This window comes from Somniosus microcephalus, chromosome 16, assembly GCF_052327205.1.
Source record: "Somniosus microcephalus isolate GS21.2 chromosome 16, FLI_Smic_1.0, whole genome shotgun sequence".
Taxonomy (NCBI): domain Eukaryota; kingdom Metazoa; phylum Chordata; class Chondrichthyes; order Squaliformes; family Somniosidae; genus Somniosus; species Somniosus microcephalus.
The window spans coordinates 104891500-104901103 of NC_141002.1; the positions used below are offsets into that span (position 1 = coordinate 104891500).

Here is a 9604-nt window from a genome sequence, read left to right on the forward strand (position 1 = left end):
ATTGGTGCTGCCTCTGAGGTAGTTCTTTCTGATTGGTGCTTCCTCTAAAGCAGTTCTCGCTGATTGTTGCTGCCTCTGAGGTCGCTCTTTCTGATTGGTGCTGCCTCTGAGGTCGCTCTTTCTGATTGGTGCTGCCTCTGAGGTCGCTCTTTCTGATTGGTCCGCGCCCTCTGTGACGCCTGCGGCCCCACGTGGAGCGCCCTCCCAGCATGCCGCGGTGATAGATGGCGGCGCCCGTGAGCGAGCGGTTTGTCGCCCGGTGAAAATCTCAGCCCGAGGCCCCAGGATCGAGGAAATTCAGCATGAAGAACCCGCCGGCCCGGCACCGCAGCGGCAACACGTTCCGGGTGAGCAGTGGGCCGGGCCGGGGGTGCGGGAGGCCGCTCAGTGAGACCGCAGCGACCCAACTCCAGCCGCCCGCCTCTGGCCCAAACCCCTCAACACCTTTTGGCCAAGAGGAAGCCATCAATCCCAGATTTAAAATGAACGATTGACCCCCCAGCATCATTTGCGGAGGCGAGTTCCAAACTACCACCCGTTGTGTGTAGAAAGAAGGAGCTCGATATATTGCTAAAAGGGATCAAGGGATATGGGGAGAAGGCAGGGGCAGGGTACTGAATTTGGATGATCAGCCATGATCTCATTGAATGGCGGAGCAGGCTCGAGCGGCCGAATGGCCTACTCCTGCTCCTATCTTCTATGTTTCTATGTATCCCAAAGCGCTTCACAGCCAAAGAAGTACTCTTGAAGTGTAGTCACTGTTGTGAATGTGGGAAACACGGCAGACAATTTGTGCACAGCAAGATCCCACAAACCGCAATGTGATAATGAGCAGATCATCTGTTTTATTGATGTTGGTTGAGGGATAAATGTTGACCAGGACAACGGGGAGAATTCACCTGCTCTTCTTCGAAATAGTGCCATGGGATCTTTTATGTCCACCCGAGAGCGCAGATGGGGCCTCGGTTTAACGTCTCATCTGAAAGACGGCACCTCCGACAGTGCAGCGCTCCCTCGGTACTGGATTTTGTGCTCAAGTCTCGTGAGTGGGGCTTGAACACACAACCTTCTGACTTGGTTGAAGAGAAGGGGTTTTGAAAATAGGGAGAGAGGTGGTGAGGTGGAGGGGATCAGGCAGGGAGTTCCAGAGGGTGAGATTGTAGTGGTGTACTGTACTGCCCCTCCGACAGTGCGGCGCTCCCTCAGTACTGCCCCTCCGACAGTGCGGCGCTCCCTCAGTACTGCCCCTCCGACAGTGCGGCGCTCCCTCAGTACTGCCCCTCCGACAGTGCGGCGCTCCCTCAGTACTGCCCCTCCGACAGTGCGGCGCTCCCTCAGTACTGCACTGGGAGCGTCTATCTGGATTTTTGTGCTCAAGTCTCTGGAGTGGGACTTGATCCCACAACCTTCTGACTCAGGCGAGAGTGCTGCCCACTGAGCGACAGCTGACACTGGAAGTGTTGCCAAATTTCACTCCTGAAAGGTCTGGCTCTAATTCTTAGGTTATGCCCCCTAGTCCTAGACTCACCAACCAGCAGAAATAACTTCTATCTACCCTATCGGTTCCCCTTAATATCTTGAAAACTTCATCCGAATTACTCCTTAACCGTCTAAATTCCAGGGAATGCAACACTAGATTGTGTAATCGCTCCTCAAAATGTAACCCCTGGGATCCTCCTCCCTGCCCCAGGCTGAGAGTCACTGCCCACCGCCCCCACAAGCCTGGGGCAGAGCCAGCACTACCTGGCACCCCCAACACACAGAGTGCCCGGAACCCCGGGGCTGGACAGCCAGGAACCGATCCCCCCCCGCCCCCCCCCCCCCCCCCCCCCAAGAGTTCGGGCTAGAGTTTGTCTTTACCCAGGTCAGAGAGAAGCTGAGATTCTCTAGAGACTGTCCCAGGGCAGAGAAAGATCATTAAAGCCGCAGAGATTCACCGGGAGGATGGCAGGGACAGAGGAGAGACTCATAGGAATTAGGAACAGAGTCGGCCATTCGGCCCCTCGAGTCCGCATTCAATAAAATCATAGCTGATCTTCGACCTCAACTCCACTATCGATCTCAGCCTTGAATATACTCAACGACTGAGCATCCACAGCCCTCTGGGGTAGAGAATTCCAAAGATTCACAATCCTCTTGAGTGAAGAAATTTCTTCTCATCTCAGTCCTAAATGGCCGACCCCTTATTCTGAGACTGTGACCCATGGTTCGAGACTCCCCAGCCGGGGGAAACAGCCTCTCAGCATCTGCTCAATACTGGGACTGTTCCCACTGGAGTGGAGAAGGTTAAGAGGAGATTTTTAATAAAATTATTAAGTGTTTTGCTAAAGTGAAGAGGGAAGGATTATTTTCTTTAATCGGGGAGTCAGTGACGAGGGATCATCAACTTAAAATTGTCATTGACTGGGAAGAGAGGTGAAGAGAGATCTCCATGCACTAAGGGTTGTTGCCACAGGGAGCGTTTGAGGCAGAAACTTTTAAGAGTAATTCGGATAAACATTTGATACAGAGGAAGATACTGGGCTATGGGGAGAGTGCGGGACAGTGGGATTAGTTTGGGATTGATACAGGGCTATGCGGAGAGAGCGGAGCAGTGGGATTAGTTTGGGATTGATACAGGGCTATGGGGAGAGAGCGGAGCATTGGGATTAATTTGGGATTGATACAGGACTATGGGGAGAGAGTGGGGCAATAGGATTAGTTTGGGATTGATACAGGGCTATGGGGAGAGAGCGGGGCAGTGGGATTAGTTTGAGATTGATACAGGGCTATGGGGAGAGAGCGGGGCAGTGGGATTAGTTTGAGATTGATACATGGCTATGGGGAAGGCACACATTGTCTCCAACTGGGAATACCCCACAGTCCAGGGAGCTTCGGTGCTGGTTGGCGAGATCCTAGACTTATGTCCGCACGGATACTGCTAGGTGACCTAAAAATAAACCAAAATTTATTTAGGGAACTTTGCTTCAAGATATTAAGGTGAACTGATCGGGTTGATAGAGAGAAACTATTTCCGCTGGTTGGGGAGTCTAGGACTAGGGGGCATAGTCTAAAAATTAGAGCCAGACCTTTCAGGAGTGAAGTTAGGAAACACTTCTACACACAAAGGGTGGTAGAAGTTTGGAACTCTCTTCCGCAAACAGCAATTGATGTTAGATTGATGGCTTTTTGTTAACCAATAGTATCGAGGGATATGGGACAAAGCCGGGTAAACATAGAAACATCGAAGATAGGAGCAGGAGTAGGCCATTCGGCCCCTTGAGCCTGCTCTGCCATTCAATGCGATCTGATCATCCAAATTCAGTACCCTGTCCCTGCCTTCTCCCCATACCCCTTGATCCCTTTAGCCTTAAGAAATATATCCAACTCCTTCTTGAATATATTTAATGTATTGGCCTCTACTGCCTTCTGTGGTAGAGAATTCCACAGGTTCACCACTCTCTGGGTGAAGAAATTCCTCCTCATTTCTGTCCTAAATGGCCGACCCCTTATCCTTAGACTGTGACCCCTGGTTCTGGACTCCCCGACCATCGGGAACATCCTTCCTGCATCAAGTCTGTCCAGTCCTGTCAGAATTTTACAAGTTTCAATGAGATCCCCTCTCATTCTTCTAAACTCCAGTGAGTACAAGCCCAATCGACCAAATCTCTCCTCATACGTCATTCCTGCCATCCCAGGTATCAACCTGGTGAATCTTCGCTGAACTCCTTCCATGGCAAGAACATCCTTCCTCAGATAAGGCGACCAAAACTGCACACAATACTCAAGATGTGGTCTCACCAAAGCCCTGTATAACTGCAGCAAGACATCTTTGTTCCTGTACTCAAACCCTCTCGCTACGAAGGCCAACATACCATTTGCATTCTTAACCGCCTGCTGCACCTGCATGCTTACCTTCAGCGACTGGTGCACAAGGACACCCAGGTCTCGTTGCACTTCCCCTTCTCCCAATCTATTGCCATTCAGATAATCTGCCTTCCTGTTTTTGCCACCAATGTGGATAACCTCACATTTATCCACGTTATATTGCATCTGCCATGCTTTTGCCCAATCACCCAACCTGTCCCAAGTCATCCTGGAGTTTCTCAGCATCCTCCTCACAGCACACACGCACACCCAGCTTTGTGTCATCTGCAAATTTGAAGATATTACATCTGGTTCCCTTGTCTAGATCATTAATATATATATTGTGAATAGCTGGGGTCCAAGGACCGATCCCTGCGGTACCCCACTAGTCACTGCCTGCCACTCGGAAAAAGACCCGTTTATTCCAACTCTTTGCTTTCTGTCTGCCAACCAGTTCTCTATCCAAGTCAACACCTTGCCCCCAATCCCATGTACCTTAACTTTACACGCTAATCTCTTATGCGGGACCTTATCGAAAGCCTTCTGAAAGTCCAAATGCACCACATCCACTGGTTCTCCCTTATCTATTTTACCAGTTACATCCTCAAAAAGTTCCAGTAGATTAGTCAAGCACGATTTACCTTTTGTAAATCCATGTTGACTTTGTCTGATCCTGTCACTGTTTTCTGTGGCCATCCTGGACAGCCCCCTCAAACAGATAACCACTTTGAGTACTGTTGGGGAGGATGGCTTATCCGAGGAAGGCAGCAGCAGCCAACTTCCTGGCACCAGGGGTGGCTGTGCTGCACAGGATGGGAGGAAAAAGAGGGGAAGAGCTATAGTAATAGGGGATTCTATTGTAAGGGGAATGGATAGGCGTTTCTGCGGCCGCAAACGAGACTCCAGGATGGTGTGTTGCCTCCCTGGTGCAAGGGTCAAGGATGTCTCAGAGCGGCTGCAGAACATCTTGGAAGGGGAGGGTGAACAGCCAGTTGTTGTGGTGCATATAGGCACCAACGATATAGGTAAAAAGCGGGATGAGGTCCTAAAAGCTGAATATAGGGAGTTAGGAGGCAAATAAAAAAATAGGACCTCAAAGGTAGTAATCTCAGGATTGCTATCAGTGCCATGTGCTAGTCAGAGTAGAAATAGAAGGATATTTCAGATGAATATGTGGCTAGAGGAATGGTGCAAGGGGGAGGGATTCAAATTCCTGGGACATTGGAACCGGTTCTGGGGGAGGTGGGACCAGTTCAAACCTGACGGTTTGCACCTGGGCAGGGTCGGGACCGATGTCTGAGGGGGAGTGTTTGCTAGTGCTCTGGGGGAGGGTTTAAACTAAAATGGCAGGGGGTTGGGAACCTGAGCAGGGGGACAGAGGAAAGGGAAACGAGGATAAAAGCAAAAGATAGGAAGGCTTTGTGTCTTAATGCGACGAGCATTCGTAAAAAGGTGGATGAATTAGCTGCGCAAATAGAGGTAAACGGATATGATATGATTGGGATTACGGAAACATGGCTCCAGGGAGGCCAAGGCTGGGAACTCAACATCCAGGGGTATTCAATATTCAGGAAAGATAGGCAAAAAGGAAAGGGAGGTGGGGTAGCATTGCTGGTTAAAGAAGGGATTAGCACAATTGTAAGGAAGGATATTAGCTCTGATGATGTGGAATCGGTATGGGTAGAACTGAGAAATACCAAGGGGCAGAAAACGTTAGTGGGAGTGGTATATAGACCTCCAAGCAGTAATGCGGAGGTTGGGGGTGGCATTAAAAAGGAAATTAGAGAAGCGTGCAATAAGGGCACAGCAGTCATCATGGGTGACTTTAATCTACATATAGATTGGGCTAATCAAATTAGTAACAATACTGTGGAGGAGGAATTCCTGAAGTGTTTACGGGATGGTTTCCTGGACCAATATGTTGAGGAACCAACCAGCGATCAGGCCATCTTAGACTGGGTATTATGTAACGAGAAAGGATTAATTAGTAATCTTGTTGTACAAGGCCCCTTGGGTCGGAGCGATCATAATATGATCGAATTCTTCATTAAGATGGAGAATGAAGTAGTTGACTCAGAGACTAGGGTCCTAAATTTAAATAAAGGAAACTACGATGGTCTGAGACTCGAGTTGGGTAGGATTGATTGGGGAATGTCACTCAAAGGGTTGACGGTGGATAGGCAATGGCAAACATTCAAAGACCGCATGGATGAACTACAGAATTTGTTCATCCCAGTTTGGCATATAAATAAAACAAAAAAGGTGACTCAACCGTGGCTAACAAGGGAAATTAGGGATAGCATAAGATCCAAGGAGAGGACATATAAATTGGCCAGAAAAAGCAGTAAACCTGAGGATTGGGAGCAGTTTAGGATTCAACAAAGGAGGACAAAGGGATTAATTAAGAAAGGTAAAATAGAATATGAGAGTAAGCTATCAGGGAACATAAAAACTGACTGTAAAAGCTTTTATAGATATGTGAAGAGAAAAAGATTGGTGAAGTCAAGCGTAGGTCCCTTGCAGTCAGAATCAGGGGAATTTATAATGGGGAACAAAGAAATGGCAGACCAATTAAATACATATTTTGGTTCTGTCTTCACAAAGGAGGACACAAATAACCTCCCAGAGATGTCGGGGAACATAGGGTCTGATGAAAGGGAGGAACTGAAAGAAATCAGTATTTGTAGGGAAATGGTGTTAGGGAAATTGACGGGACTGAAGGCCGATAAATCCCCAGAGCCTGATAATCTACATCCCAGGGTACTTAAGGAAGTGGCCCTAGAAATAGTAGATGGAGTTAGGTCGCAGATCAGCCATGATCTCATTGAATGGCGGAGCAGGCTCGAGGGGCTGAATGGCCTGCTCCTGTTCCTGTGTTCCTACTACATGTATTTTTGAAATAAAGTTGAGTGTTGGTTGAAGATGCGATTAGCGATGCTGCTGATTAAGGGAAAGGAAAATAAGGAATCCTTCAATCTGTTTATTACCCGACTGAGTCACAAAATAGTATTTGTATTTGGTTCTCTCTGTGTGCAGTGATTCTGGACGATCTGATATATTTGCGATTAATTCGATGAAACTTTCTGTGTTTACAGTTTCTCACCTTCTCGGAACGCTTGGCGAATGTGAATATCGATATAATCCACCGGATTGATCGAACTGGGAGCTATGCTGAGGTAAAGAGGAGTTGATTGCGCGGCACAGGCTTTTTGATCATTACAGAAGTTGTCTCCCTCGAATGCTGCAATAGCTGGAATATCACTAGAGGAACGAAGTGAGCTTTAAATAAGTTTCACACCGAGGATTGTTGGAATAGGAAATGCTTTAACCTCAAGAGGCTGTTGAGACAGAGAGTGGAACATTGGATAAGGATTTGAACAAGGAGATGTAAAGAGTAGCGGATCGGTCCGGCTGAAATGTTAACATTGGTATGATGGGCCGAATGACCTTTGGTGTGTAATTTCTATGATCTGAACAGTGATTTAAAAAAAGAATTTGCTCTTGTGCGATAGCTTGTTTTTCGCATTCCTAAATTAAAGTAACCAGTGACTCGTTGGAAAAGTAGAGGGTTCTTATTTAAAGTTGTCCCTAAATAAACTCGCACAAGCATTTGGTGAGTATCAGCCACATTGCCTTGGTGCACAATGAAGTGGAAAGTGAACAAAGTGTAATAAGATGTAACTAAGAAAGAAGGAACTTGCATTTATATAGCGCCTTTCATGTCCTTAGAATGTCCGAAAGCACTTGACTGCAATTAATTATTTTTTTACCTGCAGTCACTGTTGTAATGTAGGAAACGCGGCAGCTAATTTGCACGGAGCAGGCTCGAGGGGCCGTGTGGCCTACTCCTGCTCCTAATTCTTATGTTCTTAACCCACAAACAGAAATGTGATAATGATCAGATAATCTGTTTTAGTGATGTTGGCTGAGCAATAAACATTAGCCAGGACACCGGGGTGAACTCCCCTGCTCTTCAAAATAGTTTCATCGATCGTTTCCATCCACCTGAGAGGGCAGACATGGCTTTGGTTCAACATCTCATCTGAAGGACGGCCCCTCCGACGGTGCAGCGCTCCCTCAGTACTGCCCCTCCAACAGTGCAGCGCTCCCTCAGTACTGCCCCTCCGACGGTGCAGCGCTCCCTCAGTACTGCCCCTCCGACGGTGCAGCGCTCCCTCAGTACTGCCCCTCCGACGGTGCAGCGCTCCCTCAGTACTGCCCCTCCGACGGTGCAGCGCTCCCTCAGTACTGCCCCTCCGACAGTGCGGCGCTCCCTCAGTACTGCCCCTCTGACAGTGCGGCGCTCCCTCAGTACTGCCCCTCCGATGGTGCAGCGCTCTCTCAGTACTGCCCCTCCGACAGTGCAGCGCTCCCTCAGTACTGCCCCTCCGATGGTGCAGCGCTCCCTCAGTACTGCCCCTCCGATGGTGCAGCGCTCGCTCAGTACTGCCCCTCCGACGGTGCAGCGCTCCCTCAGTACTGCCCCTCCGACAGTGCAGCGCTCCCTCAGTACTGCCCCTCCGACGGTGCAGCGCTCCCTCAGTACTGGCGCTCCCTCAGTGCGGAGCTCCCTCAGTACTGCCCCTCCGACGGTGCAGCGCTCCCTCAGTACTGCGCTGGGAGTGTCTGCTTGGATTATGTGCTCTAGTCCTGGAGTGAGACTTCAACCCATGACCTTCTGACATGGGTTAGAGTGCTTCCCAACTGAGCCAAGGCCGACACTTGTTGAAACAACTTCACGTTGAGCTCCAGTGCAAGTGCGGACCCGTACTGATATCGTGAGCTCAGCCTCTGTGACGGCCTTGTTTTGTTAATTCAACAGTTGTGCGTTGAAACAAAAGACAGTTTCATTTGCAACTTGTCTGCACAGAAAATAACAAACCTCATTGGTCAAGACCGGGCTGTTTAAGCATTTTGTGCAGCGTCAGTTTCGATCCCTGTTCCAATAATTCCCAAATATCTGACGTTGCCGACACTTGTGCGGTTCTGATTTGGGATTTGTCCACCATTAAGGAAACAGCACCAAGAACAGCCCTTTCCAAACCATCAGGCCCATCAAATTCAGACCGTACAAACCAGTGAGTGAGAGATACGAGCACAGATAGCACAGTGTTGCCTGGACCTCGGGCTGATAGCACGGTGTTACCTGGACCTCGGGCTGATCTCCAGGGCTTGGGGCTGTAGTTTGGTCGCTCATGCTCTAGAATATGCTGAAAGTCGTTGGGATTGGGACTCCTGTCTGTTCTTCGAGCTTGTGGTTACAAATGTCACTCCTCTGTATGTGAAAGTAAAACCCTCCACTTCTTTTCTCAGGAGGTTGAAACCTATTTTTATGAAGGACTGGAGAAATGGAAAGATCTGAATTGCACGCAACACTTTGGTATGGCTAACTTTACTCACTCCTTTACACTCCTAACTGTGCACACTAGTACTAACTAGTAGCTTTGCACACACTCTGTTAACAGTGTACAGCTTGCACTACTGCTAGCTTTACACACACCCACACACTATTGCTAGTCCAGTTTCTCATAAAGATAAATTTATCTATTCTCTTATCCGAACAACATCTTAAAGTGCTTCAAAATCAGTGATTTTTTTTTTGATGTGTATTTTTGATTTGTAGCAGTAAGTTATACACATAGCACAAGGGGAATGACCAGTTAATCTGTTTCGGTGGTGTTGGTTGAGGGAGAAATATTGGGCCGGTTTATTGTCTTATCCAAAAGATGACCCCTCCGACAGTGCTGCGCTCCCTCAG

General features: G+C 48.5%; 1 protein-coding gene across 1 annotated transcript in view; it reads left to right on the forward strand.

Moving 5' to 3' along the window:
* Positions 1-217: 217 nt before the first annotated feature.
* Positions 218-9604, forward strand: part of utp20 (UTP20 small subunit processome component) — a 148413-nt gene continuing 139026 nt past the window's right edge. Inside the window, exons 1-3 of the mRNA XM_086009734.1 lie at positions 218-347; positions 6942-7022; positions 9160-9231. Coding sequence (XP_085865860.1) covers positions 303-347; positions 6942-7022; positions 9160-9231 — 198 coding nt within the window. The 5' untranslated portion in view covers positions 218-302. The remainder of the gene's footprint in view (positions 348-6941; positions 7023-9159; positions 9232-9604) is intronic.